At 42.4% G+C, this 19,184-nt stretch overlaps 1 protein-coding gene across 1 annotated transcript in view; it reads left to right on the top strand.

The window, feature by feature from the left end:
• Positions 1 to 11,799, top strand: part of TMC3 (transmembrane channel like 3) — a 45,092-nt gene extending 33,293 nt beyond the window's left edge. The window contains exons 17-22 of the mRNA XM_036844453.1: positions 1,768 to 1,878; positions 2,608 to 2,733; positions 3,360 to 3,438; positions 5,561 to 5,603; positions 7,276 to 7,525; positions 10,980 to 11,799. Coding sequence (XP_036700348.1) covers positions 1,768 to 1,878; positions 2,608 to 2,733; positions 3,360 to 3,438; positions 5,561 to 5,603; positions 7,276 to 7,525; positions 10,980 to 11,799 — 1,429 coding nt within the window. The remainder of the gene's footprint in view (positions 1 to 1,767; positions 1,879 to 2,607; positions 2,734 to 3,359; positions 3,439 to 5,560; positions 5,604 to 7,275; positions 7,526 to 10,979) is intronic.
• The last annotated feature ends 7,385 nt before the right edge of the window (positions 11,800 to 19,184 follow it).

The following is a 19,184-nucleotide window of genomic DNA, read 5'->3' as shown; positions in this document are numbered from 1 at the left end:
TTTACTGAAGTTTAATAATCATCCAGAAAGGGCACACATCACAAATATCCGGCTTGATGAATATTCACAAACTGAACACAACTCTGTAACCAGCCCCCAGATGGAGAAACAGAGCAAGAACAACGCCCAGAAGCCCCCTTGTACTCGATTCCAGTCACTACCGGCTTCTAACAGCGTAATTCGTTCCCCCCGCCGCACTGTTTTTTACTTGATGTAAAGAGAATCACACTCAGTATGACCTCTTTTATTCCTGTCTTCTTCTCAATATTGTGCTTGTGAGAATCACCTCCCTGAGGACACCCCCCCCCAATTTCTTTATCCATCCTCCTGTGGTTAGCTATAATGAATAACACTGCCTCGAACATACTCACGCATGTCCTTGGTTGGGTACATACCTAGGGCTGTGCTTGCTGGCTCAAAGGCCACGCACGTGTTCTCCTCTAGTAGACAGTGCCAACTATTTTGCCAAAGCAGAGGCGCCCTTTCCACTCGCACCAGCATCATGTGAGAGTTCCAGTTGTCCCACAACCTTGTCAACACTTGTTCTTCTCTGTATTTTTCACTTTAGCCATTTTGGTGAATTCATATCACATTTTGAACACCTTGGTTAGAACTCATTTATTTTGTTTTGACCTAATAGGTATCGATGTGGGTGTGTATCAGTGTCTTTCAAACTTTTTGACAATAACCAGCATGACAGTGTATGTATCTTTCACCTAGTGACCAGTGTAGATGCATATATTCATATATATGTTTTATATATAATTTACATATGAATGTGTATATTCATTGACATCTATGTATGCCTATATATAAAAATACATGCATACGTATATACACACACATAAATATACATAACACATACATATAAATGGATACACACATATACTTAGTGTATATATGTGTGTGTGTGTCTATACATATATATAAAGAGAATGTGTGTATATAAATAGAGAAAGGTTTCACAAATTAACACTCACCTACTTAACCACATTGTATGTGCCCTGATATTTTCCGTTCTCTTGTAGTCCAGTCTATTTCATTAGAGAGAGAGAGAGAGCATGCTGGCTGAGAGTCTCAAGGTTAACAGACCATTCATTCTCTTTTCAGGACTGTATACAGGGCTTTGCACACCAAACAGACCTGTGCTGCCCTCAGGGGAAGCCTGGGAAGCCGAGCTTTCAGACCAGCTTAGGCCCCAGGGCCCAGGGCTTACTCAGGCAGATCATTCACCCTGAGCAGCCAGGAGCAGAGCAGATGAGAGGTTGAGAGAGACATCCAAGTGAGAGAGACATCCAAGTGAGAGAGTCAAGAACCATAACAAAAGAGTCAAGCCATCCTCAGACATAGGGGACAAGTTCAAGGCTGGGAACAGGACAGGGAACCACTAGGTAAGGACTCAGCTGGGTGGGGCAAAGGTGCTAAGATTTTTCCATGAATTAAGTTTATTGTGCGATGGCCACGGGGTCACCCCTGTCTTGGTTTGAGGCGGACAGGTGCTCAGCAAGCGTTTAGTAGATGAGCAGGTTGGGCTGAGTCATCCACGAATCCCCTTTGAGCATCCATTTCTAGTTTGCTAAATTGCCTGTGATCCTACAACAGACCCTTTCCTAGGCAGTGATGGGAGGAGGATTTTTCTGTTTGCAAAGAGTCAGGGCTACAGTTTCTGTGTCGGTTTTTTTTGGGGAGGAGGCAGTGGGGTGCACATACACCATCGGCAGCTGGCCAGAGAGTGAACTCAGCGCCTGGCACTTGGTTTCTTTACAGATCCAACAACTTCTACCTGGCAATGCTCCTGTTTATGCTCTTCCTATGCATGCTGCCAACCATTTTTGCTATTGCCCGGTACAAGCCATCTCTAAATTGCGGGCCATTCAGGTGAGTTCCCTCAGCTCCGTCCACTCTGCCTGGAGCTACTGACAGCTATAGAGGAAGGACCCCTGCACTGAACTGACTTCTCCTTCGGGCTCACCGAACAGGTCAACAGCAGAGAAAAACTTCAAACTCATGTCTTTTGAATCCAAGACCATTGCCCTTTCCTTGCTAAGCAGGCTGCCCTCAAGTATGATCATCTCTGTGCTCATCTTTAAAAGACACAGCCCACTCCAAATCAAAACGGGAAACGGCACTGCGCCAAGGCTAGAAGGAAATTCTACCTGGTCAATCTTTCCCTTCCAGAACTCAGAAAGCTTTTATTAAAAGATAGTCCACGTCACTTCTGATTCTACAGTATCTAGCTGCATCAAGACAGAAGTCCCCGGAGTTATCTTCACCTAGCATTTGCTTTAAGTCAGTTTTGATACAACGTATATGTAACATCTAGAGTCTATCTTTGTCTACATTATGCACACACACACACACACACACCCCATGTGGTTATTGACCCCATCTTCAAAGCTACATGTTAATTAAATGACTACTTCAGACGAAATCATTTCAGGAATGTTATGTATCTTTCACATTCATCAGATACTTACTTTAGCTTTGAAACTGACTTTGAGGATTGGACTCTAGCTAGCTAGCCTTTTTTCTTTTTTTTTTTAATGGCTTGCAGGATCCTTCTGCCAAAAGCAATATAATCTGGAATTATGGTTTTCTTTCTCACAGCGGACAAGAGAAGATTTATGACATCGTGTCAGAAACGATTGAGAAGGATTTTCCCGCGTGGTTTGGCTCTGTGGTTGGGTACGTCAGTAGCCCTGTGTTTATCCTGCCAGCTGTGCTGCTTCTTTTGTGAGTACTTTGCTGCCTGCTTTGGGGGGACTTCTGCGTGTTTGGCCAAGAAGAAAGCACTGCTTTCCAATAATTGCATAAATTCAATGAGTTCATTCAAAAGTCACTTACGGAGCCTGATGATCTGAGCAGGGACGCTGAATCACACAGGGGCCAGGGAGGTAGAGCATGACTGATTCATCAACGGCATTTCGGCGATCGCTGTGGCCATGATCATGGGGTTGAATGTGATTATCATTATCTTATTTTCCAGAAGTTTAATCTCAACATGGAATTTTACAGTGCAGCTAACTTGCGTCTGTTTTAACTTAAAGGGGAAATAACATCAAGTAGTTGATCCAATACTCCTACCATGATACACTGTAAAATGCCTCTCCCATCTTCACTCCTTCCTTATTGCTGTCATCCGTGCAGAATTCCAGGTCAGTGGAGGTTGCTTTGAAAATCAGGAGAGAGAAAAGGAAAGCAGCTCCTTCCCAGCACTTGCCAGCTTGAAAACTCACTGATACATTTTGTCCTCAGAGGGTGGTTGGGGCGGTCAGTGGGTAGCCCACATCCGGCAGGGAACACAGAAGCCCGACAAGGGGGATGAAGTACACTTACCGCCCTGTGCTGTTCTGCCCTAGCATGCTCATCTATTACCTTCAGAGCATCGCAAGATCCTTAAAGCTCAGCAACCACCAGCTCAGAATGCAGATCCAAAACGCAAGTATTACGTAACCTTTGCTATCGTGAATGTGCATCAACCATCTGACTGATTTCCCTGGCCAGGGAATACCAGTGAGGTCACATTTTCAAATTACTAGGACTCTTGGCCACCTGCTAGAGTGCAAGACCACCCCTCCCCGGCCAGGATCTCCCAGGGCTGTTTCTAAGAATACCCAGGCCCTCAACTGCCAGAATGAGCCTCCTCTCCTAGAGGCCTTGCTCATGCCCTCAGCGCTTCAGCTCCCCCTCCTGTGGCCACACCAAGCTTGCAATGTACTGGGCTCTTCTGCTGGCTGCACTGACTGGGCGGGGAGAAAGGGTCCCTCCCTAATCCCATGCCCAAACAGTGCCCAAAGACACTGTTTGGACCCAAAGACCCACCTTTTTCATATCTTTTAAATTCTGGTTGTCATTACAGTAAGTCCCCTACATACGAACAAGTTCCACTCCGAGAGCGCAATCGTTAAGTCCAATTTGTTCCTAAGTCCAACAAAGTTCACCCAGGTACCCAACTAACACAATCAGCTACATAGTACTGTACTGTAACAGGTTTATAATACTTTTCACACAAATAATATGTAAAAAGCAAGCACAAAAAATAAAGAAAACATTTTTAATCTTACAGCACAGTACCTTGAAAAGTACACTAGTACAGTACAACAGCTGGCATCCAGGGGCTGACATCGAGTGAACAGGCAAGAAGAGTTACTGACTGGAGGAGGGAGAGGAGGTGGGAGATGGTAGAGCTAAAAGATCGTCAGCAATAGGAGACGGAGGGCAAGCTGCAATTTCACTCACACCTGACGTTGATGGAACGCACTTTCACATCTTTGAAAGTTCGTAACTTGAAGGTTCATATGTGGGGGACTTACTATACCTTCTCTCCCATCTGGGGCTCAAACCATAGATCTCAGAACAGTCAGAGGGAAACCAACACTCCCCAATCCTTCCACAGTTTCTCCTCCTCTGCACACCCCAGGTGCTCCCCCAGGGCCAGGACTGGGGCGAGGCAAGCGAGGCACCAGGCTGCCAAACTTAGAGGCACAGACTCTCAGGGTCACACCGACCCTGCACTCCCACAGCCCCAAGAGTGAGCACCTCCTTAAATTTGACCCCTGGATACCTCACTTGCTTCACCCAGCCCCAGAACCCCATGCAAAAAACTTCCACCTTTCTCCATTAAAAAAAAAAAAAAACTCTCACAAATATCAGTTCATTAAAGAAACACCAACTCATTTCATATATAGTCAAATAAGAAATGCATCTATGAACTTCCCTGGCAGTCCAGTGGTTAAGACTCCGTGCTCCCACTGCAGGGGGCCCAGGTTTGATCCCTGGTTGGGGAACTAAGATCCCACGTGCCACATGGCATGACCACAAAAAAAAAAAAAAAAAGAACGAAATGCATCTGGAGTTGCAAAGGGCATTTTTATGGAAACACACATCTCCCGTGTGGTTGATCCACATTTTCTCTTTTGTGTCTCAGCCAAACCATGCTTAGCAGAATCTCAACATGGTCTATCAAAGAGCTGCCCCTAAAAATGAAACTTGCCAGGGATAAAACTTCAGCTCTCAGGTGTCAGCATTTATTCATTCAAGTAACAGGCTTAGGACCAGAGCACACCGTCCCCAGGTAATGGCAGTAGCTCAGCCATGGCCCAAAGGATTAGCAGTGATACCTACATCATTCCCCACCCCCATCCCCAAGAATAGTACAGTAAGTCCCCTACACACGAACCTTCAAGTTGAGATCTTTCAAAGATGCGAACGTGCCCCTGTATGCCAGCTGTTGTACTGTATTACTGTACTTTTCAAGGTACTGTACTGTAAGATTAGAAATGTTTTCTTTATTTTTTGTGTTTGTTTTTTATGTATTATTTGTGTGTGTTTGTTTTTGTGTATTATTTTATAATAGTATTATAAACCTATTCCAATACAGTACTATATAGCCCATTGTGTTAGTTGGGAACCTAGGCTAACTTTGTTGCATTTACGAACAAATTGGACCTATGAACGCACTCTCGGAATGGAACCCGTTCATATGTAGGGGACTTAACTGTATTTGTTACTCCTTCCTGCTAAATCCAAAACAAACATATGGTTATCATTTATATTTTAGGCAAGATCTGAAGATAAGAAAAAGGTTGCCCAAATGGTAGAAGGTAAGTACAAACAAAAATTCCCGACGCCTCAGGTGGTGAGCATTTTAAAAAAACAGCAGTTTAAGGTTCATCACGAATAAAAATTCCTACTCAACTGCGTTTTTCACAATTAACTAGACACAATAAAAATCTAGGGATATAAATGTTGGTTTATATCTACAATTTTTACATCAGACCCAGGCCTGTGAATAACCCCAAAACACGTCTGAAATCACAAGGAAATATTGAAGTAGGAGAGAAAAAGAAGCACAAAAATCTGAAGAAAACCCGTAAGAACATCTTGGCCTTATTCACTTTTGTGTACTTCCTCTCAATGGCCCGTTTTTTCCTTGCAAGCCCCCCTCCCCAGTTCTCTGCCCCTTAGGTCATGTCCTCTCTGGCCCTGCCTGCAGAACAATGCCAGGTGGGCAGATCCAGCCATGAAAAGAGATTCCCTAGTATGAAATCCAAACCCAACGGGCACACTTCTTCCCATCTTCCCCAGCAGCACCTGGACACACTTGTTCCCATATGGGCTCATCGAGGGAAAAGGAAAGAGCCTCCCTGTAGAAAGAATGATAATACAAGGAGCACAAGTCTGGTGTGGGCTGAAGGGAGGGGAAAGTGGGCAGGTGCAGCTCAAAGGAAACATGTCTGCCACTTGGAGCCCCTAATAAGATCAGTGGGCAACGGCAAAATGGCGTACGTAGTCCATATTCTTCCTCAGAAGATAAACAAAAACGAGACCCAAAAAGGCTTTGTTGGCCAACTCCTTTGTCTGCTTTAATGCAGAGCTAATTGGGAGGGATGTGTTTCCTTCCTAGAAAATGCCTGAGTAAGAGTCATGAGGCCTAAGGGTTGTGTTTGCTCCATCCACTTCTTCAGAGAGCAAGCCTACAGATAAAAACTGCTATGGAAAGTGACATGTGCACGCTGCTGTATTTAAAATAGATAACCAACAAAGACCTACTCTATAGCACAGGGAACTCTGCTCAATGTTCTGTAACGACCTAAATGGGAAAAGAATTTGAAAAAGAATAGATACATGTACATGCGTAACTGAATCACTGTGCTGTACACCTGAAACTAACACAGCACTGTTAATCAACTAGATTCCAATAACAAATAAAAAATTTTTTAAAAGCTGCTATGGAAAGAGACTGCAGCTCATGTTATAAAATTCCACTGTAATTATCAAGTATTATTTGCCAATGAAGCATAATTTAGTTCAGGTTGCCTTCAAAAACTAGGATTCCTATAAACTTTCTCAGGATAACAATGTTGTCATCTAATGTTTTTCAAGCCCAAGACCACACTGTTTTTCAGAATGCTCTGTGAACTGTTTCCAAAAAATCCTAATTATCATCTAAGCTTCATCGTATCCATTGTATAGATAAAGAACCAGAGCCCCAAAGCTGGTGAATAACCCACTTTGCTAATGGGGGCATCAGATGGTGCATGTGTAAAGCCTCGGGGTTCATTTGATTCCTCCTACACTCCCTTCCAGCTCCAACTCTCAGTGAAGAAATGATTTGAATTATGAAATGTTTGTCACCCATGGGGTCAGGAGTATCTGCAAGTGCACACAACTGTTTGTAGACCCACCTGTTGGAAGTCAGGACACTTGCAGCGAAACCAACCTGAGCGTGTCCCCCCTCAGCTTGTCTTCCCCTCACCCTCTCTCTTCCTGCAGCCCGCATCCAAACCCAAGACGAAAGCACCAAGAGGTTTCCAAAGGACAGCGATTTCGGCAGCCAGCTGTCCTCGGCTCACTCGGCGACACCTCAAAACAATGGCAATGTGGTCAATTTCGACTCATCGAGTAGCAAGAGTAGCAGGGTGGAGACCATCACCCAGCCCACGCCCCCGAGTCCCCAACCAGGACCAGGCAGTCCCAGCTTGCCTCTTCCTGGCATCTCCAGATCCGGGCGCAACTCCACCAGGTGCGTTAACTGCAGCTTGGCAGGAAATCTGCCTCCTGGGTAATACTTACCAGTGATGGCCCAGAGCCATTAAGAGCAGGATAAAAAGCCATTAGGGACGCTGAAATGTTAGGGACAGCAACGGATAAGGAAGGATTAGGTGATGAAAAAGAGCAGGAGACCAAAGCATTATTTTCCCGTTGAGAAGAACACAGATCTTTTAGAGCAGAGGAGACTGTCCCAGTCATCCAAACCTGATGGAGCGTTTTAGAAGGATAAAAATTAGTTGTTATTTTTGTTGTGTTTCTTTCCAAATATAAAATAAAGTTATAGTTCAGTTTTTGTGCATCAAAAAACAAAAACAAAAACAAAAACAAAAAAACCGTTAGGGCTTCAAAGCCCCTAACAGGTTCAGGAAGTAAGAGCCATTAAATTCCATTTCTGCCTGAAGGCCACAAGGCCATTTCTGCCTGTTGACAGCTGGTATTGAGAAGAAATGAGGGGACAAAGTTTGTCAAACAGGACAAATTCTTCCTCCTCGGCCTTCTGCCATATGACCTATAAGCAAACCTTCCTGCCAACCTAGGGTATTTATTTCTATAGCCTAAGAAAAGAAAATGCCTTAAAAAAAATTTTTTTTTTCCATTGGGGACCTGGTTTAATGAAGAGAGGGATTAATTTTAATTAGAATATTAGTTGTTTGCTTGTCAATGGCAACAACACTCTAACTCAAAAAATTCCAAATTAGCATAATCCAAACACGTTTGTATTGTAAAGAATTCTCTAGTATCTAATTCAACAAACTTTTATTGAGAATCAACTCTATCGTACTCTCTGTGATGGATACTACAGATTAATCAGAAACATCTCTGCCTCCAAGAGTTGAAAGTATAGTGAGAGAAGGATGTAGTTAAATATTAGATAATGTGATCAATGCTATGCTTCTGTGATAAACAGTATGTTTTCAGAGGACAAGGGGTGTTGAGATAAAGTCTATGCGGAGAATGCATAAATATTTCATAGGAGAAATCATATTGGACTTGGACCTTAAAAACGAAGTAAGAGCTCACCAAATGGAGAAGAATCAAGAATGTACCATAGTGTTGAGTAATAAACTGGTATTAATGAAAAGTCATTTTTTTAAATTAAGACTTTAAAAAAAAATTCTTGTATTTCTGGGATAAACGACACTTGGTCACAGTGTACGATTCTTTTTATTTATTAAGAAAGAAACTAAAATATGTCCCGGAGCATTCTTGGTTGGTTACAGACAGTATTGCCTAAGCCATATGCCAGTTTTTTAAAAAAAGTTTGCAGCTCTTAGTCAATTAATTCCCTCTATTAAAAGGAGACAATGACATTTGTTGTAAAAAAAAAAAAAAAAAATGTGGTTACTCTGTGAGGTGATGTATGTTAATTAGCTTGACTGTGGTAATCATTTCACAGTGGATACATATATTAAATCAAGTTGTACACATTAAACATATGCAATTTTTATTTGTCAGTTATACTTCAGTAAAGATGGGGAGGAAAAGCTCAATTACTATTCCACTGTCTAGATACGCTATGACTTCTTTAACCAATCTCCGTTTAATATTTTTTGGGGGGGATATAGAAAGAATGTTATAAAGAAAACACAAAAAATTTAAAAATAAAAAACTAAAAACCAAAAAGAAAAAAAAAAGAATGTACCATAGTGGAGAATAAGCATGAACAAAAGTATGACGTTATGAAGAAGTGAGGCATCTTTGGGAAATGACTGCAGCAAAGGGAGCCTGGAGGGAAGCCAGAGGTGACGCTGGAAAGAAGTGTAATACGGACCACTAAGGCCTTTGAGTCTCTTTGGAGTTGGGACTTTATCTCTTTTTTTTTTTTATTATTGAAGTATAGTTGATTTACACAGCAGTGTTAGTTTCAAGTGTACAGCACAGTGATTCAGTTATATAAACATGTGTACACATATATATTCTTTTGCATATTCTTTTCCATTATAGGTTATTACAAGATACTGAATATATCAATAGTTCCCTGTACTATACAGTAGGACCTTGTTGTTTAAATTTTTTTTAATCTTTTATTTTTTCATTCCAGACTGGCTATATTATTGACAAGATCTTTTATATTTTAGTTCCAGGCTGGCCAAGTTATGGGCAAGATCATTGTATGAGTCAATTATTTCAGTTGTACCTACACATAAGAAAGCAGTAGAACCCTGCATTCTTTTCAGGGAGGTAGGACATCTAGAAGGATGCACTGACCCTAACTTACATGGAGAATTATATCTGATCTGAATGTAACACAGTGAAAGTAATATAGATAATATATAGGAGAGTTGTTTGGCAGGGGTAAGGGGTGAGGTTGTTTTGTTTTTAAAGACAATGACTAAGTGAACAAAGAATTCAAAATCTTGCTATATTAGGAGTTGTCTTCATGTATCTATTGGGCTTTGGTATGGAGGAGAGATTCCAATAGTCCTGGATAGGTGTCGACTGAAAAAAAATGCACAACCTAAAATTTGAGAATTATGTTTTATTTGGAGGACTTACTGAGGACTGTGGTCTGGGACACGGCCTCTCAGATGGTTCTGAAGGACTGTTCCAAAGAAGGAGCCAGGAGACACAGCAGTTTTTGCTGAAAAAAACCCCACGTGGTTGAACATCAAAGCCTTACTGCTAATCACAAAAAGACAGACATTTCAAGTTAATGATTTTAGTGCTTTTCTATCTTCTAGGGAAATATGCAAGAGTCTGAGCTCACTGAAGTTATTCCTTTGATACACATCTTAACTATCTAGGGCCAGTGTCTTGTTTTTCTCCATCCCGAATTCCCCTTAGGGTACACCGTCAGGGCAGCCGCAGTGACCGATGGCTTTACATCCTCTGTTTTCTGAAATGGCAGGTGACATTCTTTGTCCACATAGGCTATGGGGAGGAAGTGTCCAAGAACCTGGACAGCTGCATGGCAGAGATAGTGAGGGGCAGTGTTCCCAGCATGTGCTCCACGGTTCTTAGGTCCACTATGTGCTCCTGGACAAAAGGAGGTCTCCGTGATGAAATACACCAGCACAACACTCTTTGCCCTCCATGGTGATTCACGGTGCACATTATCACGTTAAGGGTTCTGAGAATTCCAGCAGTAAAGAAATCTATTTAGCCCAGTTCCCCAGAGCCTCCTGTGCATGCAATCCACTGGACACCCATTAGGAAATTTTTTTTTTTTTTTTTTTTTTGTCCTCGCTGCGTGGCATGTGGGATCTTAGTTCCCCGAGCAGGGATCAAACCCGTGCCCGCTGCAGTGGAAGCACAGAGTCTTAACCACTGGACCACTGGGAAATTCCCCACTGGACACCCATTAACATTTCAGAACAAGTGTCAGTGGAAATGCAGAGAACTGCTGTTCTGGCTCGCAGTGCTGGGACAGCATAGGGGTCTGTGAGCGCCAAGGCTGCAGGTGTTTAACCACCTCTGTCTTTCAGGTATCCACGCGGCCTGTGTGCAAGCACAGGTGATCTTTACAGGAAGAGATCCTGCACACCTGGAATGTTTACAAAGCACATCGAAGACGTTCACTCGGAGCCTCTTTTCCCAAAAGACCTTCAGCAAATCGACCATGGATCAAGGGTCTCAGCCTTGGTGCCACGGGGTCGTAGGTCCCGTGCCCCCAGATACTATATGGTTAATGAACGTGACCCTCACCAAAAAAACCATTCAACTTTCTGGCCAGAAAGACGTTTCAAGATAGACATCTTTGGGGACCCTGTGGAGATGTACCCCAGGAACATGCAACAGTGTATGCCCTGGGCCTCTCCACAGCTCAGTGAAGAAGAGGAGGAGATGCAGAGGAGAAAAGTGAGCAGACGGGCTTTCTACCCACGCTCCCTGACCGACCTCCACGGGGCTCCTCATTTTTATGTTGGCAAAAGTTTAGAAAGTCAGGGCCTGACTCCTGAGCTCCAGAGACGGACGCATTACAAATCTTGGAATGATGGCGTTGAGGGTCAGCTTGACCGGCCAATGTATGTGCATAAAAAGCCACGCTACCGGAATTTCCAACACCCCCAGCACCCTCTGAAGCCCAGAGTTAAGGCCAAGTTCGAGCCATCCGTCACAGAATCCGATTCCATGTCGGCAGCATCCAGCAGTGACCAGCAGAACAGCAGCACCGACCAGTGTCTCCAGGTCGCCCGCAGCCAGCCCAAGTTTCCGAGGTCTGCGGGCCAGTTTGGCAGGAGGAAGGCCATATCTAGGCAGGAGCTGACCACAGATCTGAATGACCTGATTTGTTCAAATGTCTAGGGCCTTCTTCTGGCGTCCCATTCATAGAGATCAGAGGCCTATTAGAATGCGGTGTAGCGTGACAAGTGTATGGTCCCTCCCCTTCTGGGAAGAGAGACAAACACACCCAGTAGGTGAGATCCGTGGGGCATATCCAGGCACGTGGCCTGCTGGCTGCGGCCCTGAGAGCCACAGGGCTATGACTCCCTAATCTACAGCAACCATTCACAAGTCGGGGGGGGGGTCTGTTTCCGGGGGGTCTCTTTGGGTCCAGCCACTTTAGGCCATCATTTCAAAAAACCTCAGTCCTTGACCTCCATGCAGGGTGACCCCAAATCATAGGCAAGCCAGACAGCTGATCCAATTACAGAAGACTCACCCCACGTGTCTGCCCTTGTCCTGAATCTTAGGAGTGGCCTGATCGTATTGTAATGTTCTCTTTCAGTATACAAAACTCAGTCCTCCCTGCTAAGCACCCCGAAATGAGGTGGCGGCCCTTAAAGATTTCACAGGGCTTAATTACTTCACATCAATAATCAGTTTAGTAATGACCAGAGTAACTAAAATTTACTGAGAGCTTACGGTACTGTTTACCCAACTATCTATCTGTATTAATTAGTCAGGATACTTGGGTTGGAGGTAACAAAATCCCCAGGGTTTACTGGTTCCTTTAACTGGGAGGGTTGAGCATCAAGCTGGCTTCAGGCTCAGTTGGATCCGGGTGTCAAACATCTTCAGGATTCTCTCTTTCACCTCTCAACTCTATGTCTGTTTGTTGACCTTGTTTTCTCCTACTGCTGACAGGCTTCCTCCATGTGGTAGCTGGAGGAGGAATGCACAGCCACAGAAAATTCCAGGTTGATGGCACCCAGCCAGTGAGCCCTGGGGAAAGAACAGAGCTGCCCCTCCCCACTTGACGTTATCTTCACCTTTATGGTCAATGCCTCTTTCACTGGCATATGCGGGGGTTGGGCAGCCATGAGTGTCCAGCCTTCCGTGGTTAACCAGACATGCACCCCTATTCCTATTTCCATGGTAACTTTTCGCTTTAAATTGTGTCTTTTAAGTTTTCTGCCTCCTCCAACAGACGGTGAGTGCCTTTGGGAGAGGAATGGTGTTTATTCATTTCTGCAGCCCCGGTACCTGACATATAACAGATATTGTACTTGCTTTCTCTTGCTGCATAACAAACTTAGTGGCTTAAAACAACACTCATTTATCATCTCAGTTTCCATGGCTTAGTTGGGTACTCTGCTCAGCGTCTCAATCAGGGTGTCGGCCAGAGCTGACATCTCATCTGAGGCTAGGGGGTCACCTTCCAAGCTCATGTGCCTATTGGCAGAATTCATTTCCTTGAGGTTGTAAGACTGAGGCCCTCTGCTCCCAGAGGCTGCCCACATTTCCCTCCCACATGGCCCTCTCCATAACGTGGCTCCTTGCATCTTCAAGGCCAGAAAGAGAGGGGCTCCTGAGCTTTGAATCTCTTTCTCCCGGCAAGATGTGGACTCTGTTTTAAAGGACTCACCTGATTAGGTCAGGCCCACCCAGAATAATCTCCTTTTGATTAATTCAGAATTAATTGGTCAGAGACCTTAATTACATCTTCTAAATAACTTCACCTTTACCATATAACAGAACCTAATCATGGGAGTTAAATCTTACCAGATTCACAAGTTCAAACACACTCAACAGGAGATTTTATAGGAAATGTACACCAGAAGCAGGAATCCTGGGGGCCATCTCAGAATGCTGCCTATCCTAGGTACTTAATAAACGTTTGTTGAATGTGAATGGATGGATGAATAAATAAATGGACTGTACTAATGAGTGAACCATGAATGACATGGTAACGGGATTATCTTCCAACACCTACTGCTAATTCTAACCCCAAAGAAAAATCCAAGTATAAGTAATGCCATTTAAAAGTAGACGCAGATAAACACTCCTCCCCAAATTCATAAAAAAGTGTGCAGTATTTTCCAATTGCTTGACAGTGCTTAATTACTTAATATCATGACCTCCTGACCATGACAGATCCAGGAGGTTGTGGCTTGTTCAAGATGAAATGCTCTACTTGCCATGGGAACATCCTTTTGTGATACAGGTGCCCACAGGAGTTCCACGATGAGGGTACCCTCTTCTACATGCTTAGTCTGGGGCTGTAGCCAAGAGCTCCCTGGGACATTGAAACATATTTTGGAAAAGCCTGGCCCTGCCTCCAGGCACCCGCAGGAGTACTTGTGTCTGTGTGAGAGCAGAGAGGATCCCATTAGGATTAGGGGACAGCAGACGCCGCAGCATTCCTAAGGAAACACGAGTTTTGCCAATACTTCTCCAGAGTTGCAGATATGTTCATCACCTTTCAGCGAGCAACACAGCTCACACGCACTCCAGCACTTAATATTCGGCTACGTCTTTTTTTTTTTTTGTCTGAATTTTCTTTTACTGAAGTATTACAGAAAAGTATACAGATCATAACGGTATGGGATTGTACTGTTCTTGAAACTTTTCTGTAGGGTTGAAAATATATTTATTATTTAAAAAAATTTTTTATTGGAGTATAGTTGCTTTACAATGTTGTGTTAGTTTCTGCTGCACAACAAAGTGATGGGCTATGTCTTTAATTTAGAGAAATTTAAAAGATGCAGAAGAGCACAGAGGCCAGAGTGACAAGCCCCCATGCTCCCCCGTGTCAACAGCTATTGAAATTTTATTTCCATCTAGTCATTTTGTTATTATTATTAAAGAAAATATGACAGATGTCATCAGAAGCTACTCTAATCCCCACACTTAGTTTCATTCCCCTCAGGCTGCCAAGGCACGTGCCACGCGACACGGCGTGTGTCCATTCAGCCAACTGTTTATAGCTATACATGTTGTGTGTGTGCATGTGTGTAAATATGTATGTATACACATCCATAAACAATTTGTAAGTATGTCTTACTTAAGTAAATGCTATTATACTGCACATATTGTACATATTTATGTTTCGGAGGTCTGTTGAAGAAATATGCATATCAAGCTCACTTGTTACATCTGCTATGTAGAATTTCACCATTTGAATAAACTACACGATATTTATCCATTTCTTACTGATGGACGTTGAAGTCATTTCCACTTCTTTGCAGCTAAAAGTAATGTTGCACTAAACATCTTTTATACAGCTCTATGGCACATGTGCTTGTGTTGACTTAGAAGTGGATAGTGGTACTTTTATTTTTTTCTTCTTTTTAAAATTTTTATTGAAATATAGTTGATTTACAATGTTGTGTTAGTTTCAGGTGTACAGCTATGTGATTCAGTTATACACACACACACATACATATATATTCTTTTTTAGATTCTTTTCCATTATAGGTTATTACAAGCTATTGAGTACAGTGTCCTGTGCTATACAGTAGGTTCTTTTTGATTATCTATTTTATATGTAGTAGTGTGTATATTTTAATCCCAAACTCCTAATTTATCCCTCTACCCTCTTCCCTTTATGGTAACCATAAGTTTCTTTCCTACATCTGTGAGTCTATTTCTGTTTTGTAAATAAGTTCGTTTGTATGAATTTTTTAGATTCCACATATAAGCGATATCATATGATGTTTTTCTTTCTCTGTCTGCCTCTCTGTCTGCCTCTGTCTACAGATGAACTTATCTACAAGACAGAAATAGAGTTACAGATGTAGAAAATAAACTTATGGTTACCAGGGGTAAGGGGGGAGGGATAAATTAGGAATTTGGGATTAATAGATACACACTACTATACATAAAATAGATAAACAACAAGGACCTACTGTATAGCACAGGGAACTCTACTCAATAGCTTGTAATAACCTATAATGGAAAATATTCTGAATCACTGTGCTCTACACCTGAAACTAACACAACATTGTAAATTAACTATACTACAATCAAAAAAAAAAAAAAAAACTTCTCAAAAAAAACCAGTCTGGTAAATATCTTAGCAACTTAAGGATGATTCTCTCTGTCACTCCTGTTTCTGAATTCGTGAATGCCAGGAAACTCAGAAAAAAGTTTTCTACACGCCTCTAGAAGACTAACTCCCCTAGTCTGAGGTAGTAGTTCTGTTTTCCTGCCACTCTGTATGTGTGTGTTTTTGTGTTTTCCTCCTTTTTAGAGTTCGTAGGTTATTGTGTATGTGTTTTAATCTTTACCCATTTCACGGTAACCACTGCATATCCTTACAGGAAGTAGGAATCGGTAAAGCATGAGTATACATGTGACCTTCAGAAATAGAAACTGGGCGTGGTGTTTGCCGTAGTTCTGCCACTTACTAGCTGTGTGGCCTTGGACACCCCATGTGATCCTCAGTTTCTTAACCTATAAAGTGGGAATAGATGTCTCTACCTGTGAGGGTTAAATGGCACAGTACAGGTAAAGTGCTTAGGACAGTGGCTTGCCAGTGAATACATAAATACATGTATGCTTACAGACTCGATTCACCTAGCAGCTGCCTGAGCTAACTAAGTAAACACACATAGAGTTCTTCATCAGTGACTAGGTAGAAAGCAAATACTCCATTCAGGAGCTTTCAGGATTGGAGCACTTGGACACTTGGGCCCATCCCCTTCATGGTCTGGCGGTGGTTTGGGTTAGAAGTCTCTGGGCCCCCTGCCACATATACACCTATTTAAAATTCATCTAGGACTTCAGTGAGGTCTGCTTTGGACAGCTGGCTGACTTGGAGGCCCGAGGACCTCATGGGTGGGGTCTGATCAATGGAATCTACAGACGTCAGTTATTCCTTCTACCCTGTCAGCTCTGAACTGCAGCCTCAAGGAGATTGCTAAATAAAGAGCGACCCCAAGCTGGGCTGAGCAGCTCTGTGGGCAGCTCCCACCCTCCCCGGCTCTAGCCAGATGCTCTCCCTGCCCTGTCCTGGCCTCCAGAGGCAAAACAGACCAGAGGCCTGCCTACAGCTGTCCCAGTTTCACCCGTCTCCTGCTGCCAGTGTGTACCGGCCTCAGGGATAAACAGTTTGCTTCTCCAAATATGTCATATATACCCAGGACTGGCATTTCCTGGCAGCAAAGATTAAAGTCTCTTATAATGCTAGAAAAATTTTAAAACCCGTGCTCCATTTTGTAAGTATAAAAATCTCTTAAACGTTCGATGTCTAGCAAAAGTCGCTTTCTACAGCAAGACTTTCCCGCAGCTTTGTTTTCATAGTGTTTTATCCCCAAACAAAATTCTAATAGGCTCCAGACTGAGAGGGTACAGAGCTGCAGCTTTCTAGAAATATTCTACATTGAATTTTTTAATGACACTTTTTATTTTTATTTTTTTAATAATTTTTTTAAAAATTTATTTATTTATATTTTTAATTTTGGGGCACGTTGGGTCTTCGTTGCTGCATGTGGGCTATCTCTAGTTGCAGCAAGCGGGGGCCCCTCTTCCTTGAGGTGCGTGGGCTTCTCATTGTGATGGCTTCTCTTGTTGCGGAGCACCAGCCCTAGGTGCGCGGGCTTCAGTAGTCGTGGCACACGGGCTCAGCAGTTGTGGCTCGCGGGCTCTAGAGCACAGGCTCAGTAGTTGCGGCGCACGGGCTTAGTTGCTGCGTGGCATGTGGGATCTTCCTGGACCAGGGCTCAAACACGTGTCTCCTGCATTGGCAGACAGATTCTTAACCACCGTGCCACCAGGGAAGTCCCAATAACACTTTTTAAATTTAAGAAAACCTACATGTTAGTAATTAATATATTAAGCAGTATATGATGATATAAAATGAAAAAGAAGTGTCCTGTGGCATTACCCCCTCCTGTTAACAGTTTATTCTATACCTTTCTAGAAGTGAATATTCCAAACCTATAGTACATATATAAACATACATAACATATATGTAAACATAAAAATATAATCATATATAAGCACATCTCTAGTTATTTCTCTTTCTCACTCAAGATATATATTTATGATATATGATATATATCATACTATGATATTATATATAAATATTTACTTACTATATACCAAGCACCATTCTCATTGCTATTCATTCATTAAATCCTTTAACCCACATGTCAACCCTATGAGTTAGTACTACTATTTTTCTCATTTTCCAAACGAGGATGCAAAGGTCTGGGATGGTCAGTTATTCACCAAGGTCACAGCTAGTAAATGGTGACACTGGGATTTGAACCAGGGCACTCTGACTTGAGCCCTGACTCTTATTCTTATCTACAGTACTGCTGTCCTTCAATTTACATTTTTTTAATATATATAGTGTATATTTTTCCTGTTAGTACACTTATAAACATTTTAGTTGGTGGGGTAAGAATTTAAATAATCTTAAGTTATTTTAAAGTTAAGTTTGAAAATACCATTTGTTTCCTTCATAGACACTGAATTGCTCTTGATTAAAACCGTCCACTCATATCCGTTCATACTTCTAGTTCCCTAGGCTCTACTGAGCATTTCCTGTCTGTTCCAGCCCCACCTTTTTTCATCTGGGCCACACTATATTAATGGCTACATAATAATCTAATAAATGGATATCCTGTAACTTTGTTTAATCTATTGACAAACACTAGGTTGTTTCAAGTTGCAAGATCAATCTTATACATCTCTGTGCAGGAGTTGCTGGGTCAGAAAACAAGTAAATTAAAATTTTAATACATATTATTTTGCTCCCAGAAGGTTACATAAATTTACACTCTCACCCACAGAGTGTAAAAACAACTGTATAAAGTTGTGTAAAAACAACTGTTTCTCCATACACTCACCAACATGGAATTAACCGCTGTCAGATTTGTCAGCCTCTTGTTTGTCCTTTGTTTGTCCTCTGAGGGACAAACCTCTTCAGATCTGTCCCTCAGATAGGTGTAAAAAGTGTCCCCTTGTTTTAATTTGTAATTTCCTAACTATGAGGGTGGTTCTGCATCTTCTCATATCCTTGTTAGCTATGCTAATTTATTTTTCTGCAAAGTGTCTGTTCATATCTGATGGGTTCTTTTTGTCTGTTGGGTTATTTGAAAATGACTTAGTGATTTGTAAGAGCACTTGGTACATTAAGAAAACTTCCTTTTAGTTAAAATATGCTCTAATTTTTCCCTCAGACTATGATCTGACTTTTTATGAGATTTTGATGGGCTTAATTTTTTAACCATGGTTAACTTATTGGTCCTTTTTTTTTTTTTAATGGCTCCAAGGTACATCCACATGCATTTCTTCACTTGCCTATCACAGTGGCATGGGGAGACATTCATTATGGTCCCATTTCACCTACAAGCAAACAGGCTAAGTGACTTGCTCAAAAGCACACGGCAAAGTGTGGGTGAAACCAGGTCTAGAACTTGGACTCCCTAATTCCCCATCCGGCTTCTTAACATCTGGCAGCCCATCACATCTTCCAAAAAGGGGTTTCAAGTAGTCGTTTTCTTTACACCATTTTT

The sequence above is a fragment of the Balaenoptera musculus genome, chromosome 2, assembly GCF_009873245.2.
Source record: "Balaenoptera musculus isolate JJ_BM4_2016_0621 chromosome 2, mBalMus1.pri.v3, whole genome shotgun sequence".
In the NCBI taxonomy this organism is placed as follows: Eukaryota; Metazoa; Chordata; class Mammalia; order Artiodactyla; family Balaenopteridae; genus Balaenoptera; species Balaenoptera musculus.
Note: the sequence above shows the minus strand (reverse complement) of the source record. Positions and strands in the feature narration are given on the sequence as shown.